General features: G+C 39.3%; 1 protein-coding gene across 3 annotated transcripts in view; it reads left to right on the top strand.

Annotated features, from left to right (window-relative positions):
* Window positions 1-25,155, top strand: part of LOC125297253 (zinc finger protein 729-like) — a 41,091-nt gene that overhangs the window by 10,877 nt on the left and 5,059 nt on the right. Inside the window, exons 1-2 of one of the 3 annotated variants that reach the window (XM_048247493.1) lie at window positions 4,356-4,492; window positions 6,861-7,275. In XM_048247493.1, coding sequence (XP_048103450.1) covers window positions 7,008-7,275 — 268 coding nt within the window. In that variant the 5' untranslated portion in view covers window positions 4,356-4,492; window positions 6,861-7,007. Of the gene's footprint in view, window positions 1-4,355; window positions 4,493-6,860; window positions 7,300-25,155 lie in introns of those variants that run through there. The other 2 variants (XM_048247491.1, XM_048247492.1) reach the window with 2 other exon arrangements.

Below are 25,155 nucleotides of genomic sequence, written 5' to 3'. Positions count from 1 at the left end.
ATTCTAGTTTTTAATTCATGTTTTGTTTTACCCACATAAAATAACCCAGGACACGTCAATAAATACACAACAAAAGAGGTTAAGCATGTAATTCTGCCTTTTACTTTGAACATCCTTGGATGTGTAAACGATTTCTCAGTAAGCATAAGCATGCAATTGCATACTACACAATTAAAGCATTTGAAATTACCGTCTGGGATTTTGAAAGAAAGGTGTAGCGGACTTGGTGCAGGAAGAAATAACAGATCTCAGATTGGATGCTCTCTTATAGCAGAATCGCAGGGGATCTTCAAAAGCATGACCAATGGTTGGGTCGCTGCTTAAAATTTGCCAATGACGCTAAACGGTATTTTTCAATGAGTTGGATATGTGTCCATAAGTAGACACAAAAGGGTGTGTGCCCTTGTAGTCTGTGCTCTTGGTCTGGGAGAAATTCTGAATGGTGTATAGATGAATTAAATGATGAGGAAACAGGTCAGAGTATATTGATGAAATGAATCATAAGTTATGTATGTTTATCATTGCTGCAGCAAGTCAGAGTATTCCTAACAATATGAGCCAAAAGGGAGGAGGAATGTGCTGGAGCCATTAAGTAAGAGAGACAGAGCTTTTAAAAGGTTGCGCACAACACTTACAAAAAGGGGCGGGATAATCAGTTGTCTTTCAAATTCCCTCTGCACGCAATAGGACAGCGGCAGCGCTATGAGTCCCATGCGTTTCCCACCAGCGGAGCTAGTTGGCTAGTTCAAACGTTTGCCAACTTAATAAAAGCTTAACTCGTGTAACACTGTTCACCAACAGCAACATCCATCTTATTTGTTTTCAAGTAGCAGGGAATTCAAGCCAAACCGTTGCAACTCTGCCATCAATCATTATGTTAAGCCTAACGACTCTATACACGATTTCATTAGCCTGATTGAGTTTCGATTTCTGGAGCTCACAAGTCAACGGAGAGTTAGACTAGCCGCTAGGGGCGCGTCTAGATTTCTAGGCTAATGGATGACTGTTTTAAGAAAAGAAAGGAAGAGATTCTAAATGCTAATAAAGACATTCTTAATTCCAGAGAGGGAAATATATATTAGATGCTGAATTTAGTCAATCAGAACTTAAAATGGCTTTAGGCAATACAGGATACTCTTCGCCAGGATGTGATAACATAATATGTAATGATTAGAAATATACTTGATAAATTCTTAGAAAAAAATCTTGAATTATTCAATAAGATATGGCAAGAGGGGAAATTGGCAAAAGTTTGGAGAAGGGCAACCATCCTTCCATTTTCCAAGCCAGGAAAGGATTCTAGCAATTCAGAGAATTGACCCATTGCTTTGTATCACATTTAGGAAAACTAATGGAAAAGATGGTGGCACGGTTAAATTATTTTCTAGAATATAAATGTCCATTTAAAAAATATCAAACAGGGTTCAGCAAAAGCAAATCAACTACTGATTCTCCCATCACCAGAGTTTAACAGTGAATTACTGAAAGGTAAGAAAGTATCCAAATGAACAAAGTTTTGCAGCATACTGCCAGGAATATTTAAAAACATCATTCTATATATACTATTGGATTAAAACATCCACAAAATGGGCATTTTGGTATTGGGATATATATCCCAGAATTTAACAAAAAGAGAGGGATATAGATTAAATAACTTGTATATTCTATTGAAATAAATGGGTTAATAACAGCCCTTAGGTGGATTGAAGAGGTTAAGCCATTGAGAATCTGTACAGCATGGCAGCTTTACATAGCCTAGATACAGGTCACTCATCAAGGAAAGATTTGATTATTGAAATTAAATATTTGTTATTACAGCTCAGGAGCCTTGGAATCAGTATTCAATTTGGGTTCCAGCTCATATAGGCATCAAAAGAAAATGAAGAGGCGGATACGATTGCAAAAAAGATGTTGGAAAACATATAGGAATTAACATTCTAGTGGGAAAGGATGAAGCCAAATCCATAATTAAATTTGAAATTATACAAAAATGGCAAAGGGAATGGGAGGCAGAATTTAAGGCTGGACCATAAAATTCAGAAATTGTGACAGGGAAAAGGGTTACATCACTGAGTTTAAACAGAAGGGAAGAAGTTGTCTATACACTGCAAAAACTGCTTATCTAACAAAATCTCACCAAGTGTTATTAATCTTATTATATCAAGATAAAAAAAAAAACTAGTTGGTATTGTTTTCAGTATAAAGAGACTTACCTAGCGCTTTCTTTTGAAAACATTTGACTTAATTTAAAAAAAAGTTTGACTTATTTTAAGACATCTCATTCTGAAAACAAGCAAATTTGTCTGCCAGTGTGTTAAGCAAATGTGTCCTAAAAACAAGCAAATTTGTCTGCCAGTGCGTTGAGCAAATATGTCTTGATAAGACTCCTTAAAATAAGTCAAAGTCTTCTTAAATTAAGTCAAAATGTTCTTTTGGGAGGGTGCTAGGTAAGTCTTTTCATACTAAAAACAATACCAAATAGATTTTTTAATCTTAATATAAGATTAATAACACTTGGTTAGATTTCATTTTTTGCAGTGCACCAGACTTAGATTAGGACATATAGAATTCTACTTTACAGATAGAAGGAAAGGGAAACGGTTTATGTATGGAGTGCCAAGACGATGTAGAGCATGTACTAACCGGAGTGTTGCCGGTTCGAACCCCGACCAGTAGGCACGGCTGAAGAGCCCTTAAGCAAGGCACCTAACCCCTCACTGCTCCCCGAGCGCCGCTGTAGCAAGGCACCTAACCCCTCACTGCTCCCCGAGTGCTGTTGTTGCAGGCAGCTCACTGCGCCTTGATTAGTGTGTGCTTCACCTCACTGTGTGTTCACTGTGTGCTGAGTGTGTTTCACTAGGGTAGAGTGGGGGAAAACGCCCCCCTTAAGGAATATGTGATATTACTGTGTAACAAAAAGCTAAATATGTGTAGATTTGCTATCCTAGTTTTGAGTGACAATGTCATGAATTATAAACCAAATATGAAAATTGTCCAGAGTTAACAATTAGTATTTTAACAACAAAAAAAAATTGTGTAAAAGGGATGTTTTGCCCCAGCGGTGGGAGCGGTGGGGTATAACCAGCGGTGGGGTATAACGCCCCCCAGCGGTGGGGTATCCAGCGGTGGGGTATAACGCCCCCCAGCGGTGGGGTATAACGCCCAACGCCCCCCAGCGGTGGGGTAAAACGCCCCCCAGCGGTGGGGTAAAACGCCCCCCAGCGGTGGGGTATAACGCCCCCCAGCGGGGGGGTATAACGCCCCACCCTGTCAAAGCAATGCCCCTCATGCATTAATAGAAAAACCAAAAGTAAACAACTAAAGTAAACAAAATCTATTGTGGAGCAATAAAATATAATCAATAAATTGATTGCAAGCTACTATATTTCATCAATATATTGACAATAGCCAACTTTGTTTTAGCGACTGCTGAAAATTAGAACACTTGCCTAAAAATCCATTTTTCTTTTGTTTTCTTGAAGTACAGAGCATGCATCCATTTTATGGTGGGTACTTGTACATCACCATTGTCAACATGATGCATAGAAATTTTAACAACAACATTTTACTTCATTTAGTGATTAGTTTGTGAAATATAGGAGGGGGAGCGTTTTACCCCAAGGGGCGTTTTCCCCCACTCTACCCTAATTCACGGATTGGGATGAATGCAGAGACCAAATTTCCCTCATGGGATCAAAAGAGTATACTATACTACTTACTTATACTTATACTTGTGAGAGGTATAATGATCATAGAGTAATCAAGCAGGACATGGAAGGGGAGACAGCAATTCATGACATGATTGAGGAAAAGTACATGACCAGGGAGAGACTTCGCTTTATTTATTTTTCTTAATATAATGGTTCTCTCTTTTTGTTTGTTTAAAGGTGCCATGTGTAAGAATTGAGGTAAAAATATCCAAAAAATGAGCTACACGCATCAAAAGAATGAGAAGAAATAAGGGTGATGATGTCATTAAAAAAATGACAAGGTATAGTGCTGCAGAGAAATCAACCTAAATTAGCATGCTAAATTACTAGCCACAGCCCGACAGGTGTCATAATACCAGTTTCGGCCATGGGAGGCGGTATGCGGGCAACATAACCGCCAGCCAAACTGCAATACACGTGTCTCGGTTGTTACTCTAGGGAAGACCAACTCACTTTCTGGAGGTATACTGCCCCATCTTTTATGGAATGTGGAGTATGAATTGATTTTTTGGCGGACATTACACATGGCACCTTTAAGTCTAAACTCCTTGGCGTTCATGGTATTACACACTCCTGTACAGTTGGTGGCGATAAACTACAAAAGAAGTCATCTGCCAAGAAACAGAAGAAGAAGAGAACAAAAGAAAAGAAAAAAGTTGCGCTGGATCCCCGACAGAATTTTTTGGAGTTTCTCCAATTTTACCTCAATAATGATTTATTTTGTGGGAATTAAGACTCCAAAGAAATAGATCTCAGTGTGAGCAGCGGCGAATTTACTTGAGGTAGGCATTTCTTTGGTGTTACATGCCTACTCTATAGCTATTTTAGTTAAGCATTAGTTGAATGATCCATTTAATCAATTTAATGATGCAAGAAATAGGTGTGATAGCCTGCAAGATGCTTGCATATTAGTCAGATTTAATGCTTTGCATACAAATGCGCGAGAAATACACACGAATATGAAGATAAAGAAGACACGTTATCTTAAATGGTAACTAACGGGAAACTATTGACAACTGCCGTATTTTACACATAGGCTTAACGTTGTTTATGCCTAGGCCTACAGCTGGCGGCTTATATAACAGTTACGGCTACTTCAGCTGGAAGTGTGAGTTTAATGAAGTCGATTGGGCAGTTACAAGTAGAGGCGTTAGACGTTATATTAGGCTAAACTCCTATGCAGTTGTCCATATTGCTGATCTATTGCTAAAAGGGCTAAAAGACAAATGCTTCATCCAAATGTTCTCCTTCCACTGCCCCAACTTAAAAGACAATCTTTAATTCTTCAGCAAGAACTCTATAGTAGTCACACCTTTATTAGTCCAGTACACGCAGCACATTATATTATGGGCAATAAAATACGTAACTGGGGCATGGATTTCTGGGCTGCACGTTTTGGGGAAATTGTCTAATCTAGCCTAATCGTGATTTTCTGACAGATATTGCGATATGATTTTTGAATGTAAATGAATTGATTTAGTTCAACATTCCAAACGTCCCTTAAGCTGTGTAGCTTCTGATTGGTGAGTGGCCCTGATGTGTGGGAGGCACAGCACTTCTGATTGACTGTGAAGTTCACACTCAGGGGATTTGTGTTTCTGCACATGTAACTGTGCAGCCCTAGATTTCTTTTTCTCTTTTGACTTTCTCTGAGCCAGTTAACAAAGTCAAATGAAGATCCACTATAATTAGTCACCAAGAATGAACAGTCATAATCCATACACCTGTATTGTATCGAGCGCTCCATCTGTACATGCTGACTGCTTGTGACTACCCTTAACTTGTGAAATGACGTGCGAAACTTCCTTGTCGTAAGAACTCGTTAACTGGGGGTCCTTTGATTTGTACGAGATCACTTTGCGTCAGACAAGTTTAAGGGTGGCTGTATACATGGATTTCTATGCAACGTCACGAAAACATGCGTGCGCAACCAAGAGGCAGAAAGCACCAGAACAGCATAGAGCAATGCAAAAGAGCAAAAGAATAAAATTAGTTTTTGTGTGCTGAAAACTGCACCAATTCGAATCACGATGGTTAGAGAATGTTAAATATTGTAACGATTTGATAGTGACACGCACAGTTGTCCAATCAAAAGGTTTATTAGCTTAGAACGAGAGCAGGTACACAGACACAGAACACAATGCACACGGAGCAGGTCAAGTACACACACACACACTACACATACATGGAAGGACGCAGCCCCCCACACAAAACGGATCACACACGAGGGAGAACTAAAAGGGAAACATGTTACAATAAAGACGCTAACATTACACTCAAAACTAAGGAGAAGTACAGACATAAACCCCCAATTGTTCACTCCCGTATCCCATCATGCCCTGCGTGGGAGAACGCTAACAATCTCTTGTGCGCCGACGTTACAATATGTTCAATATCCCTAACGGAATGCATGTCTTCGCCAAAAATGACAAAATACGATGTTATATTAATAATGCAAATGAACGGCAAACTTTGAAATATAGTCTGAAATGAGATGTTATTATCATTGAGACAACAGGGGTATACAATAAAATCCGATTGTAGCTTACAGCAGCCGACTATTTAGGTTAAGTTTATAACGCTGTGGGCGGGCCACCAAAGCCGCCTTCTGCCCCATGGCTGCGCGCGCATCTAGTTTTGTTGGTAAACGGGAAACCCGTGTATTGCAGGAGGGTGGAATTGGCTCTTTGCTCATTTGTTTCCGGTGGAACAAGGTGTGTTTGAACCTGCTGCCATTGGGAATGTAATCACACCTTTATTAGTCCAGTACAACACGCAGCACATTATATTATGGGCAATAAAATACCTAACTAGGGCATGGGTTTCTGGGCTGCACCTTTGTGTCTCTCTCTGTGGAGTGGTCTCGGAGTGTGTGCACTTCCTGTGTGCCTGTTCTGTCTGGCGGAGGCTAATTGACCTTTGAACTTACCGTCCTAAATCTACCTTCTTGTAAATAAATTATACATCTTCACTTTATCTCTCGTGTGGTTTCCCAATTTTTGTCACAGTTAGGAGCAAACTGTGACAGAATATTGGTTCTCAGTCTGGTATGATCTTTTTGTGAATTACATGCAAGTAAAAAGTATTTATTTTGTTCTGGCTTTTCTATTGAAAATTGATCTCAAAAACTATATTTTTTCCTGGCTACAGGGAATTTAGCTGGATCGGCTTGTTGCTAGGGAACATGGATCTGGGACCAGTGCTGGATTCTGGCTGTGATGTGGCTGAAACCGAAACTCACCAGGTTGACCGTATATAGAAAGCGCTGGATGGGATCATCTTTGGTGCGTTGGGAACATGGATTTTGGACTGCCATTTAGTTCTGGTGGTAATGTCACTGAAATGCAGGAGGTTGACTTCCTGAGCGTGCTGGTGAAAGAAGAAGATATAAAAGAGGAGGAGTATGGTCATATGATTTCATGTCCAGATGAAGAAGAAAAGCCCTTTGCAGAGCTTCACTGTGAATCTCAAACAGACTGTAAAACTGAAACAGACGTCACAGAGTCCAACGGTACTGACAATGAAACACAACAGACAGCGCAGATTGAAGTGAAGAAAGAAGAAGGTGAGCACGATTCTCGGCTGGAAAGTAAGTCCTTTCAGAGACAAATCCCATGTGTTACACTAAACACACTAAACAGCATTTATTATTAGGGTTCATATACGGGTCATTCTGTATCAATTCAGACAAAATCCAGGAAAATAGTTGCTGCACCGTCTCATATTTTGCTCAAAGTTTGTATTTAGGTCCCAAAACCAAGATATGTAAATTAGCGTAAACGTAAACGGATAAACAAATAGCATGCGTGTGACAGAGGAAAAGTTCCTTGTTGCTTTAAATTCCAATGTTTTCATACTTTTTTTTTTTACCTTCTGATTTTGTATAATTTTTACTCTCAGAAATGCCTCTTCTTGGAGGCCATGTTTGCACATTAATATCTTAAAAAGCTTTGTAAAGTGGAAAACGAACCTTTTCTCGGTATGGCTGGAAGTTTGTACTGCATAGCCATTAGTTTTATATATGTGACCTTGTAAGGCGAAACCAACTACGGTGCTATTTTGAGAAAATCCACGATAAACAAACGTACGGGTTAAAATGTTGAATTTCACGTTTTCGCATAATTCGACAGTATACAGTATATACTTTCTTATTGTGAACAAATTTCACGGAAAAAATATACGTTCTGACTGTTTAACCCTCTCCTCTTCTGGCGTATCGTAACAGGAGAACCATGCCAACTTCAGATGCGGTTATCTTGGCGATACTTTTTGCAATACCCTCGATATACATATCGTTGGAAATCTTAGTTTATGGCCATTTATCTGAGCACAATAACTTAGTTTTGTAAATTTTACCGAAGCGACTTGTTTCGCCTTGCAGGGTCACATATAGCCCTACATAAAGCCCTTTGTATCCACATAGCCCCAATCACTATTTTGTCTTTCTTTAGAACACAGCTGATCAACCGCTTTCACTTTTGAATGAAGTTCCAGTCCTTGCGTAGTGTTAGAATAACCTGACTTAGAAGCACAAACTCTGTTGCCATTGACAGCGGCCATTATGTTTTTCAGAGGTCCTTTCTTTGAAAATAATGACTGCTAGAACTTTGGGAAATCCCATTCAAGTCAATGTAGCGTTCTACTTGCATTGTGAAGAGCTGTGTAATAAATACAAATAAAATGCTTTATTAATGTTGAGCCAATATTTGAGGTCTCTGCAATGAATGCACATGAAGATGATTAAGGATAAAACAAGGTGTGATTGCATTTTGTGGTAATGATCATAGGACTAAAATGGCATGTGTGGAAGATGCAAATGAATGCGGGAATAGCTCAGTTTATAGTCATTTTGTGTATAAAGTGCCAGTGATGTACCATGTTTAATTCATTCATACATACATACATAGATACACTTACTTGGGTACATACGTATTCTTGTCCCTGAGGTTTAACAATGATTTTGAATCTATTTATTTAGCTATGGTGCAACATTGCCACCATGTACACTAAATCCCCATACACTGAGCTACTTCCACATAGATTCTCTAGGCTAGTGCTAGTGCCTACTAGTTACCCCACATATCATTTTAACGACCATCATTCTTGGATCATAGAAGAGGTTATGTCTTGCAATTTTATTCATTTCTATGATATGGTAGCACTACTGAAACTAAGCCCACAAGCTAGCAAACATAAGCTAACAGGACATCTCCAGGTAAACGTTTGCCGATGGGTTGCATAGCCTATCAAATGTCAGTAAACCAAATAGGCCTTAATTAACTTACTTTCATAGCCTAGGTAGCTTAGCAGGTGAGAGATGCAAGTAAGCAGTTCATTAACTTTAGCCTTCTATTTATTGTAATCAAAACTGCAGAGGAACAAACACGTTAGTTATAGGGCAGTCGTTGGTGTCTGCAGAAGTAAGCGTGGCATCTGGCTCAATATTCTGCGTGAGGATTCTGTGTGAATTTTCACAGGGCAACTACACAGGGAAACTACGATGATTGGTCAAATTGGTGTTTGGACAAAATTGCGAGGTCGCCCAGAATTCGCGGGGATTTGTTGAATTTGCGTTGCAATCGTGAATTTCTGGAGGGACTGAATGTAAGAAGAGAAAGATGAATTGAAGATGATCTTAATATCGTGGCGGGTGATTCCGACTGTTAGGCCTACTTCACGTTCACATTAATTTATCTACTGTGCATCAGAGCTGTGCATCAGCGATTACGTTTTCGCCACCTACTGGCAGGTAGGCCTATTCAGAACATAACAAATAGCCTAGTAGTAATCTGTGCCTTTTGCATAGTGCATTCGAGTATGTGGATGGAATTTGGATTGTTTTCTACTCATTACTTAAAATACATAGCCTAGAAATCTAGACGCACCCTAGCGGCAGCAACAAGGGTGTAGGTTTGGTCTGAGCTTTGGTGGGGACCCCCCCCCCCCCAAAAAAAAGCCACTCAACTCTTTCACCAGCCATTATAGATATATAAAATGATTAAAATGTGCTACTGTCCAACTACTATCCATGATTACAATGTGCTACTGTCCAACTTGATTTAACTATACCGTGTAGCCTGCATAATCTTATCAAATTTTAATATGTACAGATATGTAGGCTATATTTAACATTTAACATTTATTTTCTATTTGGTCTGTTATGAAATCATGCATTGACCCATTTAAACACAGCTCAGTTTTAAGAAACTTAAATACATGCATGCTTAGCATTTTGTGAAAAGAAATCATTAAGGCTACATTGAACCGTGAGCTGCCTGTATATTCTCTGATTCTGATATTTACAGATATCTAGGCGATGTAAGCACAGCTCAGTTTTAAGAAATGCTTAAAGCCGAAAGACCATGTTGAATTTTGCTACAATTTATTTCAAAACCGGATTACTCTGGAACAGCTAACTATATACGGTATTGCATTACACCTTTGTGTTCGGTAAGGTCTGCTGTTTATTCTTATATGTGGCGTGAAAAGTGTGTAGGCCTACGAGATTCCACCGAGACGAATGGATGTGGAGATGTGCGCAGAGAATAATTATTAAATCTCTTGAAGTTCTTTTTCTCGCGAACTGTATCACAGCAAATAGTGGCTAGCTAGCACCGTTTAAAAGCTGAGAAAAGGCTCTTTTATGTGACACATGTGTGATGAGCAGCCTACTTCTCGAGGAGTTCAACATAGAAGAATAGGTGAACTTGGACGCGCTTCTTATGCCTTATAGTGAAGTGAAGCTGAAGCGCTGCGCCATGCTGTGCAGGAGACTGCGGCTCACTGGTAATTATTATAGGTAACTTCAAATCAGCGCGATTTACCCTTATAGGCTACTGCACATTACACGATCTGTACGAGATGATCCGCAGCACTGAAGTGAGAAATGATTTAACTCTTTGTGTAGCGCATGTGAGCACTTTTTTCCCCATTTCGACCTCAATATTGGTGGGGACATTTCAGTCGTAATTTGGCATTGGTGTGGACACGTCCTTCGGTCCCCATGCAAATCTACACCCCTGGGCAGCAAATTACATTTGCTTCCAGGGCTAGTCTAGCAACTCTCCGTTGGCTTGTGAGCTCGAAAAATTAAACTTCTATCAGGCCAATCAAATCGTGTCATTAGGCGGGCTTAACATAATGATTGATGGCAGAGTTGCAATGGTTTGGCTTGAATTCCGTGCTACTTGAAAACAAAGATGGATGTTGCTGTTGGCCAACAGTGTGACACAAGGTAAAAGTTTGAACTAGCCAACTACCTCCGCTGGGGAAAAACGCATGGGACTCAGCGCTGTCCTATTGCGTGCAGAGGGAATTTGAAAGACAACTGATTTTCCCGCCCCTCGGACTGAGCACTGCGAACGGTGAGATAGATAGATAGATAGATATACTTTATTGATCCCAAGGGGAAATTCAAGGTCCCAGTAGCATACAGACAACACACACACACATTCAATAACAGCAGAAAAAGTAATTAAAAGTATATAATATAAAAAACACAACTAAGCAATAAGGACTGTAGAAGATAAAGAATATACTAAATATACAAAATACAAATTATACTAAATAAAACTTATTCAAAATCAATTCTAAAAAAACAGTATCCACAAAGTGGGTGAATAATCAATCAGGTGCGCTTGAAATGACTGAAGCAGGGACTGAGCCTGTGGTTCTCAGTGCATAAGGTAAGGTAAGGTGCTCTGTGTGAATAAGTGTCATGGTGATGGTGCAAATGAGTAAGTCAAACAGTGCAACAGTGCAAGAATAAAGTCTATATATCTATATATAAATAACTATATTAAGAAAGGTATGTGGCATGGAGGGAGGGGTTGTGCGTATGTGCTAATACAGCACACAAACAGTGAGGCAGAAGACAAATGTAAAGTGACTAGTGGACAGACAGTTTAAGACATTGGAGGTGGTGAAGAGGCAGACGGACTATGCAGAGAAGTTTCTCCTTGTTAGGATGGACGGCAGTGGAGGCAGCAAGGATGGTAGGAGACCAGGAGTAGGAGGGCCCACAATGGGAGATTTATTATTCCCAAAATTCCAGAGGTGCAAAAAGTATTTACAGTGACTAAATAATAACAAAAATAAAGAAAAACTTTTCAAAAACAAGAAAATAAACCTAAGTGCAGCGATGCACTAATATATATGTGCAGGTAAATTTGCAATACCAAAATTCACTGGCCCAACACACAGCACAGAGAATGTTCTCTCTCAAAGCCCAGAACATACTCAACACAAGTTCCATTCTGCCCCTATAAATAAGCTAAAACCCCACCCCTAGGCTATACCAACACATAATTCAATCAATTAACCATGTTACACATGAGAAATGATAAAAATATACAAAATATATTGCAACACATTTCCCGTGACAAATTCATACTATCATAATCTTTAATGGATACAGGAAATGTACTACTTAATATCATTCCCGTAGAACATTATCTCCCCCCTGTGGCTCTCCTATGCAATGGTAGCCAACCGTACCCCACTACCTGAAATAGGGGAGCAGTTGCACCACTTCCTGTTTGCCAGTGGGACAGCGTGAACCCCTTCTACAGGTTGGCTACCTTTCTATTGAAATTATTGTCCACCACATACATTCCACCAATACAATAAACACATAATTTTAGATGTAGCATGTTATGCGTGTCATGATGTTAAATACACTGTTACGTTGCCGGTAGGCCTTTCCCGACAAACATTAACAAACATCTTAGCGAACGAACGAATAAACGACGAACAGCACAACTACGCACATAACAAACAGAACAAACAACATATCGACTCAGACAGCTTATTCCATATAATGTTGTAATTATGCCGGCATATGTGTGGAACAATGATGAATGGAAGTTGTGAATGTTGCGGGTTATGTTTGTCAGTTTATTAATGTGCATGCGTAACATTCGTGATCTCAAAGGTGTCTCGCGCCGTGACACTCCTCTTCCCTTAAGTGATGCATTAAACAGTTCAATGGCCCTGGGGATGAATTACTTCCTTAGTCTGTCTGTTGTGCAAGGCAGTGAGCGAAGTCTCCAGCTGATCAGGCTCTTCTGCTTAACAATAGTGCTGTGGAGTGGATGACACTCATTGTTCAAGATGTTGATCAGTTTGTTCAGGGTCCTTTTGTCAGATATTGAAGTGATGCACTCCAGTTCAGCTCCCACTACAGAGCCAGCTTTCCTTACCAGCCTGTCAAGTCGCCCCACATCCTTCTTCTTTGTGCTTCCTCCCCAACATACCACTGCATAGAAGAGGGGCTGGCTGGCAACAACAGACTGGTAGAACATCCTGAGGAGCTTGCTGCACACATTGAAGGAGCGCAGCCTCCTCAGGAAGTACAGCCTGCTCTGCCCTTTCTTGTAGGGTGCCCAGACCCTACATTTTAATGTGGGTCTGGCTCGTCAGGCTATAAAATACATGTTACAACAAAGAACTCGGATGAAATCTCTCTTGGAAGAGATAAGTGTCTTTCAATGTTATTCATTTCTATGATTTTGGTAAGCACTACACTAACTAGGCTACAAGCAGACATGACATGAGCTAACGAGGACATCTCTAGATGTAAAAGTTTGCCAATGGATTGCATAGCCTACTCAAATGTCAGTAAAAAAAGTAGGTCTACATGAACTTACTTTTATAGCCTATGTAGATTAGTAATGTTAGGTTGAGAGATGCAAGTAAGCAGATCATTAAAGGTGCTCTAAGCGATGCTGGGCAACGTCACTTCTGTTGACCTTCAAACAAAAGAGAGGGCTAGCTCGCTACTTCCTCCCCATGCTGCTCCCATGCAATTGGAACTCTCCTAAACGCGCATCTCGTCTGTGATTTGCTGGAACACACCGTTAGACTTTTTATTGTATTTTTACAGTAACTGACTTACTGTAAGTAGTCTTCTACAGTAGTCTTACTGTACTGTAGATGTCTTTTCCAGTAAGAAACCCTTACCGCAATTTTAGAGACTTAATTTTTACAGTAACTCACTGGCAACAGTGTTGCCAGTAGCCTGTAAGTTCCTTCAACAGTATTATGTCCAGTACAATATCCTTACTGTATATATAGAAAGATATTTAAATTAAAAATACCTTTTTATTGAATACTTTACAGTACATGCACAATACAAGCATGTGACCATGTACCTAGCTTCAGTCTTCAAATGTGCAACAATGTAATGCAACAGTGCAATCATTTTAAAAGATTCTGGGAACAAAAGCTTGAATACTCTATGATGCTCACCTATCAAATATTTCAGGTAGACTGTTAGGCCTTCAGTTAACACAGGGAAAAATACAATATACACTATCTGTATTAACAATGAAAGAAGAGACCAATGTTCATTTCCCTCTGGGATAATGTCACCAAACATGAGTGGCAGATTGCGAAGTAAACACCAACATTGAATAGCATTTATAGACCCTTTCAACAATAAAAACAAAAACAATGCTTGAACATTCTATTTGGGCCCCAATCTACTTCCTCTGCATTAAGATAACATATGGAATGTTAAAAAGGAAGTCTTGTGGGGCCAACTATGATGCTGATAATGGAACTCTCTTGAAATGGTCTATACCCAAATCATTACTATGTATTGTTCCTCAATTGAGTAACCTTGCTCTTAGTTCTGCTACCCTAGGAGTTTCCTTTACCTGGCCGACGTCTATTTCGTAGATTGTTGTTTGGATAAAGGTGTACATATTGTGAAGAACTTTGTTGTAGGACGTACCGAACACAAAATGACAAAATTACACAAAAAGCTGCAAGGAGGTATGGCTGCTTGCTCTCCTGTATGGCATCCAGATGTTCTTGTACACTGTTTCCAGTCTGTGAATGAATTGTTTCACTTTAATGCAGGGCTTAAAGTGTCATATCAGATGATAAAAAAGACATTCAGATCATGTTCCATTGACGGTGGAGGTTATTATCCAATGTTTGTATGACAATATCAATAGTATGGTTCAAGAGTGTTGAGTAGCGTGCATCAAAAAAACACAATTCTTGAATTTTGATATGGCTGGGTGCTAAAAGTGTTCCAATATATGTAGAAACAACACATGCAGAATATTTTTCCAGTAAATTATGATTTAGGGGTGCCACCGCACATCTGTTTTTGTTGGATAAAGTGGTTAACAGTGCTCAATGGTCGCCATGGAGATCTGAGGTAAACAATACTACAGCTCAAGAAAACTGAGGTGATCTTTCTGTTTGAGGTGATCTTGATCTGTGTTGGATGTGTTATTACATATTACTATCATATAGTTGTTTTCACGCCCCCTCTGCAAAGCTAATTGCATGCCCACAGCTGAACCACAAGCGCAGTTGAATAGTTAACCAATTGTGACATTAAAAAGAAACAAACTTTAGCAATCATACATGATAATAAGATGTCAACGAGCAGCGACATACAGAGTAGGCCTAGTAGTTCTACTAATCTACTTAAAAATACTTGAACTATTTATTGCACAATGAAGAAAACTGATGCTCTGAATACTTATTCAGCTGTCTCTAAAAGTTTCTCTAATTGACGCATTCAACCGCGATTTTGATTACACCTGCTTTTAACAGGCGCAAGTTTTTCACCGCAAAACAGACATGCGCTGTTTTCATACATATGGCGGAATACCTAATCCATGCTATTAGCACTTGTCGTCTCCTGTGTTTGCGCGATACTCCCACTTTCCCCTGACCCTCATATGAATGCATATGCATGACACGGAAAAGCGCAAATAGCCATTTGCAGCTCCCGCGACAGGCAGTCTACGCTTTTTCCTCAGTGCGGCCTGTTTGTACATACCTCGCCATGCTTTTACGTGCACTTTGCGAATGAAATATGCCTGACGTGGGCACAAAAACATACATCTGGCCCCGTCTCTCCTTTTTTCATCCACTTTCTCTGGGTGTGTCTTTCTTCTCTCCTTTGTATCCCTTATTCTCTGTCTCTCTCTCTCTATTTATCTCTTTGGCTGTGGAGAACGTGTGTGTGTGTGTTTGTGTGTATGTCTGTGTCTTTGTGTGTATGTCTCTGTGTGTGTGTCTGTGTCTGTATGTGTGTGTGTGTGTCTGTGTGTGTGTGTGTGTGTGTGTGTGTGTGTGTCTTTGTGTGTATGTCTCTGTGTGTGTGTCTGTGTCTGTATGTGTGTGTGTGTGTGTGTGTGTGTGTGTGTGTGTGTGTGTGTGTGTGTGTCTTTGTGTGTATGTCTCTGTGTGTGTGTCTGTGTCTGTATGTGTGTGTCTGTGTGTGTGTGTCTGTCTGTGTCTGTATGTGTGTGTGTGTGTGTCTGTCTGTGTGTGTGTGTGTGTGTGTGTCTTTGTGTGTATGTCTCTGTGTGTGTGTCTGTGTCTGTATGTGTGTGTCTGTGTGTGTGTGTCTGTCTGTGTCTGTATGTGTGTGTGTGTGTCTTTGTGTGTGTATGTCTCTGTGTGTGTGTCTGTGTCTGTATGTGTGTGTGTGTGTATGTGTGTGTGTGTCTGTCTGTGTCTGTATGTGTGTGTGTGTGTGTGTGTGTGTGTCTGTCTGTGTGTGTGTGTGTGTGTGTCCGTGTGTGTGTGTCTTTGTGTTTGTGTGTGTGTGTCTTTGTGTTTGTGTGTGTGTGTGTGTGTGTGTGTGTCTTTCTGTGTGTGTATGTCTCTCTGTGTGTGTGTGTCTGTCTGTGTCTGTATGTGTGTGTGTGTGTGTGTGTGTGTTTGTGTGTGTGTGTGTGTGTGTGTGTGAGTTGAACATGACCGCAACCAACAGCCAAACCTTTGCCGCTGCAAACCCAAGCTAATTCCTGAATAGGACGGTTACTCTTGGGTGGCGGATGGGGGAGACATATCTGGGGGGAGACACATTGGCTAGGTTCAGAGTTCAGGTTCCATTCCCTCTCTCTTTCTCCCTGGTGTTGTTGCTCAGTGGAGCAGAGACTCTGGCACAGACTGAGCAGTTAAGTTCAGAGTTTAGTTAGTGTCAGCTCTTACCATTAGGCCCTGTTAGTCAGTGAGTTAGCCACTAGAGAGGGTTTGTTCTTTTAAGTTTGTCAGTATCGCCCTTTGTGTTTTAACAATAAAGTCAATTACATTTTATATGTGTGTCCGACATCCATCACTGCTGCACAGAATTCAGGGTAAGGCCATGTGAACATGTCCCATTGACCTCCGTTCATTTTGTCTTTAGGATAGTGAATGGAGAATCTTGAAAGTTGAATTCTGAGAAATGCCCAAGCTGCCCAAAGGGCAAACAAACCACTTTTACTTTGATAACCCTATAGAACATGTTACTGTATAAAAGTTCACTGTACTCAACATTTCCAGGTCAACTTTTGGCAATTAGACTAAAAATTGCACATTTTTCGAAATTTCGCCAAAGTTCATGTGTTAGGTGGCCCTACATCTAAATGGAATTACTCAAAACTGTGCAAAAGTCATTTTTATGTTAATTGGAACAAAATGCAATGCCAGCCAAATTTATATTTTGAAATGAAAATTTCCCATTCAAATTTGATGCACCCTAGTGTTGAGTGTAGCCTACATAAATCTGTAAATCTGGATAAAAGTGTAAATCTTGATAATGTAGTGTGATTGCAGAATGTTAAAAGTTGCATTTTGTGCATAAACTCTAACTCTATTTCTGAAATTTGAGAAGTGGGTAAACAGCATTTACTTGCGTTTAGCTTAAATGAGAAAAAATATGAGCCGTCATTACTTTGAGAACATCTGCACTGTTTACTGACGACATGATTCTCTGCCATGGATGCAGACATCTTCCCGGGTCTTTTGCGGCCTTGTGCAACCGGTGGAATGAGGTGGAGTAAGAGAAGTATCCCTGCAAGTTCATGATCCCATGCTATATGAAAAAGAGGCACATGGATGTGATTAACAGCTTAGTCAAACTTTATCAACAATTCCAACTGAGAGAAAAACTTTCAATTGTTTTAAAGTATCTGACCTGCGCCATTGTCTTCATCATCATTCACTCTCTGCTGCATCAATCAGCTCCTGAAGATCTCGTGACTAGGGATGCACGATATATCGGTGGCCGATATATTATTAGCCGATAAGTGAAAAAATGAAAATATTATTATCGGTCCGATAACAGAATTCTGGCTGATAATTTGCGCCGATATTTTTTAAAGTCCTAATTTAGGCCTACGTAAGGTCCGTCTGGCTACACTGAGCTACTTGAGCTTGGTTGGCTATACTTTTTTTCTCAATTTAATGTCAGCGGTGTGAATGTATTTCACCACTCAAAATCTGTGGATATGCGTTCATTTGGGAATCTGTGCATCTCAAAATCCTCTCGTGAATGATCCGCCATTTAACCTTACCAGAGCGGAGCTCAGCCCTATCTAGAGCCGTCTTGTGCTGGTGTGTTTGCACTTTACCGCACTGGTCGGGGAAACAAATAAACAAACTCGTTAGTGGGACGAGTACATAAGTAGACCTAGTTCTAAGTTGTGTTTTAGTTTTATATTTGCATTACTTTAGCTTGGGTTTTGTATTATTACCTAGAAATATGCTAACCATTCGTGCTTCAGTTCCAGACAGGTCATCATAATATGTTATTAAAACCTTCAGGGCTAACGCCTTTCATTTCTGCTGCAGCAGGTTGTGTGCAACAGAGTAGACGGACATAAGATACAGTCTGAGGAGTTGCAGCTTTATTCAGTTACCCGCAGTTGAAGTTGAGTTTCCCTCACAAACTCTGATTTGGTCGCTATACTGTAGCTTATTCCAAGCTGAGCCGTTTATGAGCGTTTAGTCCTAAATGAAAACGATTCAAACTCTCTAGCCACTCACTCGCAATTCACTGACGTCAGGTTCACTTAAAGGAGCCACACATACTGTAGGGCTAGGCTACTGTTATGTTGTTGACTGCCGTACTATTGAGGACTATTATGAGTTCTGTCCATCATTTGGTGGTAGGTAAAATTACTGCAATAAAATTATGCTTATTAAATGCTTTCCCCAAATCACTTTTCACATTTTTTTTTCAAGAGTAATATTATCGGTTATCGTATCGGTATCGGCCACAACAAACCAATAAATATCGGTTATCGTTATCGGCCCTAAAATTCCATATCGGTGCATCTCTACTCGTGACAGATGCAAGCCCTTGCTCTGGGCTATGATCTTGTGCTTGAACGCAGTTGGCCACTTCTCCAAAAACTTGGCAGATACCACCCCGCCAAACAGCCGAGTAAAGTCTTGTTCACACAGTCTTACCATGAACTAGCCAAGTTAGTGCTAGCTTTAAGCGCGAACAAAAGGAACAAAACCTTACAACTAAATGATTAACAACGTAATCTAACCTATGTCATTTTTTTTTAAATAAATCATGCCTTGTTGTCAATTTTCCAAACAACATTTAGCTTACACAAAATATTTTCATCAAACTCACCGTAAATCCCGTGCAACCAATTCTGTGGTGAAGTGAACTGAAAATCCAACAGGAAAATTAATCAGCAGAGTCGCGCACGGAGCCGTTGGCTGTCTTTGGAGGCGTGGTTACCAACATCATTTCTTCAGAGCGAAGTGGCTGGTACTCTGATAATCAACTCTTACTCTTATTTTACACTTGTATGATAAACTCTCTAAGTGCATATGGAATTTTACACTCCAAATTTTACACTCCAAATTTTACACTGCTGATTTTACTGTGTAAGTAACTGGGAGAGTTACAGATATGTTTAACAGCTGCTGGACACACATTTAAAGTTACGGTAGCACTACTGTTGTTTTTATCTACTGTTAAAGGGTCAAAGACGAGACACAACATTTTGGTGTCCCCACTTAATAAATATTAAAATATATATATTTATATGAGTGGACATACCTTCAATCTACACACATTGTACATGTTTACTGAAACTTAACATACTTTTTTCAGAAAATGCATAATTATTTAAAAAATAGCCCCTGAAACCCCCAAAATGTCATTCAGCGCAACTGTCCTCCTACCTCTTCAAGGATTAAAACATAAAGAAAAAACAAATTAATCTACAGTAAAACTTAATATTTTCTGCTTTGGCATATTTGTACAAAAGTCATGTGTAATATATTAATTTTTATTCCATCAGATGTGTTATTAATTAATAATATTTAAGACACTTTCAGTCCCCATTTCCGCAATCTTCATTTGTCATTCAGTGCAACTTTGATAAAGACCCTTATTTTGAAATCAAATCAAGTTGCTGCAGTCATGTGACCAATTATGACATCACAAGAAGACCCCTGTGGACCCTTCATCACACATGCAAGGTCAGTATATTTCAAAATTATTTGATAAAAATCTCCTTTTACTGTCATGGCACATCAAAGGACAAAACGGAGTGTCATACAGTACAACACAGAGAACGTAATATTGCAGTCATTTCTGTAAACAAACAAGGATATTAACATTTAAATATGAATAACTGTAGAAATGTCATTAAGCCAAGGTCAGTGTTAGCTTTGGCTAATCACTGGGCTAACTGTAAAATGTGCTGAAGTAAAGTGTCTGTCATTCAGTACCACAACAGTCATTCAGTGCAACAGAATTTCACTGTTGCCCTAAATTGACAATGACTAACTTTTTTACATTTTAAAATAATAATACCACATTATTCCATTTTAGGCTTTCTTAATAAGAGCAATTTGAACAATAAATATTAATATTTTTATGTTTTTCTTTATAGATGCCCTTATCTGTTAAAGAGAGATCAGCTAGGTACAGACAGAAATTGAAGGAAAATCCTGTTCTCAGGGAGGAAAAACTAGCAAAGAGAAAAGAAAGGTGATTGTAATGTCCTGAAATAAGATGAATAAAGTGTGTTAAGTACATTTTAATGTAGGACAGCTAAAGGAAGAGTCTCTAAACAGGAGTAAATGAAGAGAACAGGTGTAAGACAAACATGATGCTTTTTTGCAAATGTCATATGTATTTTAACGGTTTTATGTGTATAATGTGTTTGAAAGGATTGATGATTTATTTGATCATTTACATGTTCTATGCAAATTATTTTGTCTTTTATTGCATGATTCTAATTAGGCCTATGTCCTCCTAACATTTTAGCTATCATAGAAGAAAACAAGCTCTCAATGGCAGAAATCCAGATCACCCTTCAATTAAAGATGTTTCTGCAGCTGATGCTGAAAAAAGAAGAGAACATTGGAGAGAAACTCCACCCCAGATTCATTTGAAGCACCACCTGAAAACATTGTTAATATACCGGAACCTGAACCAATACCACTACAAGAGGTGGAACAAAGGCCTCTGTCCCCTACACATGTGGTGAATGCTCCTCTGGCTTCTTCCACTCCAGAAAGACTACCAATGCTTTAAAAACTCAAAAGGAGAAGAGAGATCTGAATAAACAACTTGCTGCTCTTCAAAAACAACTGTCACAAACAAAACAAAGGTGCAACACATTAAATAAGCTTTTGAAAAGGTCAAAAAAGACTAGAAAAGCAAAAGAAAAAGTAGCTAGGAGTGAGATGGTGTTGAAGGCTAAACAAAGGAAAGAGAGCGTGATCTCATTCCTCTGTAGAGATGAGAACAGTCGCCTTCTGCCTGGAAAAAAAGACACAATAACCAAAAACAAGGTAAGAACACAGAGGCGTGTCCTTACTAAAACAATGAAAGAGCTCCATGCGCTTTACATCTCGGAGGTGGACACAAAACTCTGTGTGTCTTACAGACAATTTTTACGTCTGCGGCCATTCTACGTCACTGAGCCTAAGACTAGTGATCGAAACACTTGTGCCTGTATCGACCACGAAAATGTGGCACTTCTTCTGGATAAATTCTATCAAAATGGCCTTTTGAAAACAAAAAGCACATCCGAGATGCTATCTGCAATTGTGTGTCACACACACAAAAAACAATGCATGTACCGTCTTTGCTCCAAATGCTGTTATAATGAAATCGAAATGACCCTGCCTGAAGATCGAAGAGAAATTCAGTGGCAGCAGTGGGAAAGATAAAAGACTGTAGAAGACGACCGCACATTCACACACTTCATAAAGAAAACACACACTGGAACATGGACTGAACTCCTGCTACTTCTGAACAGAAAACTTGATGCTCTCCATAAAACACCAGTACATCTGGTTACACCAAGTAGCGCAGTGCAGGACTTTAAAGGAGACACTTTTTGAAAATGAGGCTGTAGTCCATATGGATTTTTCTGAAAATTATGGCTGCAAACTCAGCACTGAAGTGCAATCGTTCCATTTTGGAGGAAGCAGACAACAAGCCACCATCCACACAAGTGTGGTTTATACCAAAGAGGAGACCCAGTCCTACGCCACAATTTCAAAGAGTCTGCGGCATGATGAGCGGGCAGTCTGGGCCCATCTGCAACCTGTTTTGGAAGATTTGAAGAAGAGAAATCCATTGGTGTCTGTGGTACACAGTGACGGGCCTTTAACCCAATACAGAAATAAGAAGAATTTCTATTTGATCAGCACAGTTCCCTTTCTCCTTGGGTTTCAGGAAGTTACCTGGAATTTTTCTGAAAAAATCATGGAAAAGGTGCACCCGATGGTGTGGGTGGTGCGGTCAAAAGGTGTGCTGACAACGTTGTAAGAATGGGTGGAGACATACAGTGCCCAGAAGATCTATACAAAGTGTTGCGAGACAAGGAGTCTACAATCAAATTCTTCTGGATTGCTGACAGTGATGTGGCCAAGTATGATGAAGCGGTCCCTGAGAAGTTGCCTCCTGTTAAAGGCACACTGAAAGTTCATCAGATCACCACAAAGGTACCTGGGAAATTTTGGCACCGAGAAGTATCATGTTTCTGCTCCCGCACCAACACCACCTGTGTGTGTGATTCACCAACAGAGATTAATTTTAACAGAGAAGTAGAGGTCAGCCCACAAGCTGAAGCAGTCTCTGCCCCTGCCCCGGCAACTGCTGAAAATTTAAATGGCAAATTTGTTATTGTGCAGTACGAGGACCTGCCATTCGTTGGGCAGGTACTGCTGTCTGTAGGAGATGAGGTACAAATTAGCTGCATGCTACAAAAGGGAAACAGAAATAACTTTGTGTGGCCAAGTCCACCAGATGAAATTTACTACTTCAAGACAGACGTCAAATTTGTTATCGCAGAACCTGAGCCATCTTCAAATAGAGCCTCAAGGTTAGCAGAAAAGGACTGGGAAACATTTGTTCAGTTCATGAACTGAAATGTTATAAACCTTAAACACCCATTAGAAATGCCATCTCTACACAGTACTGAATTTCTGTTCTGATGAATTAAGAGTTAAAGCCCAAGGCTGTTTTGATATTAAAAAGCTGTTTTTAACTAGTTAAACACTAACATATTTTTAAATGTTTGAAATACCGAAAGTTATTGCACATTTTATACTAACATGTTGAAACATACTTGAAATGATTGAATGACATTGTGACATTACACTACATTTTTTAAACATACTTGAAATGATTGAAATTACATTATACTACATTTTTTCAAATATTTGAAATGCTGAAAGTTATTTTACATGACATATTAACATCTTGAAACATACTTGAAATGATTCCACATTAGACCACATTTTTTCACATGTTATGAGACTTCAATTACTTCATACTTCAATTGATTCTTTTTTAAGAAATCTGTTCTGGTGCCTTAAGAGTTGTTACAAGTTCAGTAACAATGTTTTCATATTGAAATGCTGTTTTAACAGCAACAAGTCTCTTGTTTTACTTCAGAATAAAGATGATGCTTTTTCTGAACAAGTATACCTCTGTTTGCCTTACTTTTTTTCATTATGTAGTAATACCATAACTCATACTTGCCATTGGTGTGGCATATTTACATTCTACTACTGCTACTTTAAAGGAGCTACTGTATGTGTAAGACGTTAAAGTTAAAACATCCAAATATTACCAAGAAGCATAACGGGACACTTTGGAGGATGTCATTCAGTACAACAGAAAATCGTCATACAGTACAACAGAAACTTTTGCTTAAAATAACTATTACAATTCATATTATTATATATTTTTTCATGTGAATGTAAGAGAAACCATGCCTGTTTTATAGAAAATGGAGTTTGATTGATTTTTAAATAGAATAGAAGGCGTAGCAAAAACTTATTTTATACAAACTAACAAAATCACAAGACACATTAGAATGCAAACAAGGTGCAGACAATTTAAAACAGAGTAACAGCACTTTCTTGTGTTTTAAAAAATCTATTGTAAGAGATATACTGAACTCATAATTTTTAAATGGCTAAGATTGTTCCTTCTGTATGTATTTTTTCATAAATTAGTCGTTGCACTGAATGACATTTTTGCGCCATTGTTGTTTGTCGACAATGCTAAAAACACAAAATAATCAAAATGCTCAGGAAAAAAATATATATTTACCTAGGTAACACATTTGTGCACATTATTGAATAAAAAAAATACACAATTTAATATATTTTATTTTTTTGTGCTTGGAACACCCTATTTGTCTTTAACCCTAAAGTGTTTAACAGTAGCGCTACCACAAACTACCTATTTCCCAGTAAGTTACCATAAATTATATGAAACGTCATCAAAATGCCCATAATGCAATGCAAAATACAGTAGTGATACTGTAATGATAATGTTATGGTATTTTACTGGCCATTTTGCGGTAAGGATACTGGGAAATTACAGTTAAGTCTAACAGTGTAGTTTGTTATAATTTCATGGGCTAGGTTTGCCCAGGTTGTTTTTGTTGCTGTTTTTTTGGAGCCTGGGCTGTCCAGAGATTGCGTTTTTTTTACAGTGTATTCAGGACACAGACAGCTAGCGGTTGGCTGTACAGCACATGCTACAAAAAAAATAGTTTGTGCGATGGATGATATACCAACGTAGCACTGGTGCTACAGTATACAGTTTTGCTTATGGCAATACAATGCATGCGTGTGAGACTGACAGGGAGGCTACATCAATTACCTTCTACTGTGATCAGTGCAACTGACTACACCAGATGTGATAGAGGCGCGTAGGCTACGAAAAACAAAAAATAGACCCGTCTTCCGTCGCGAACGGAGCTCTTCGTTACGTGCCCGGTGTAGGCTCCCAGTGAAACACTTGTTTGTTTGTTTGAAGTGGGTATAGACTACTTCTGTGAGCTGGGAATTGATGTAGGCCACTTTGATTTCAATTTAGTTGCAGTCTACGCGATTAAAAAGTATGTCTACTTGTTTGTAGGCCTAGTATCCAAACAATCCAACTCCAAATCAAACAACACCTTGCAAATTATCCTCGCGAATCGAACAAGTGATGGCTATGTTTAGCCTAAAGCGAAAGTATCTTCCGACCGGGCGGGCTGAGGTGATTAGATTAGGCAAGCAGAGGTAGAAGTTTGTGGCAAACGCCTTGTTGCTTTGCATTTTTAGTTCAGTTTTAAACGAACAACTTTGTATCCAAACAACACCATTCAGATCTAAAACTTAGAAGAAAAAAGTCCACCGGGACGTTCGCTTCTATCTG

The sequence above is a fragment of the Alosa alosa genome, chromosome 7 (genome assembly GCF_017589495.1).
Source record: "Alosa alosa isolate M-15738 ecotype Scorff River chromosome 7, AALO_Geno_1.1, whole genome shotgun sequence".
In the NCBI taxonomy this organism is placed as follows: Eukaryota; Metazoa; Chordata; class Actinopteri; order Clupeiformes; family Clupeidae; genus Alosa; species Alosa alosa.
Note: the sequence above shows the minus strand (reverse complement) of the source record. Positions and strands in the feature narration are given on the sequence as shown.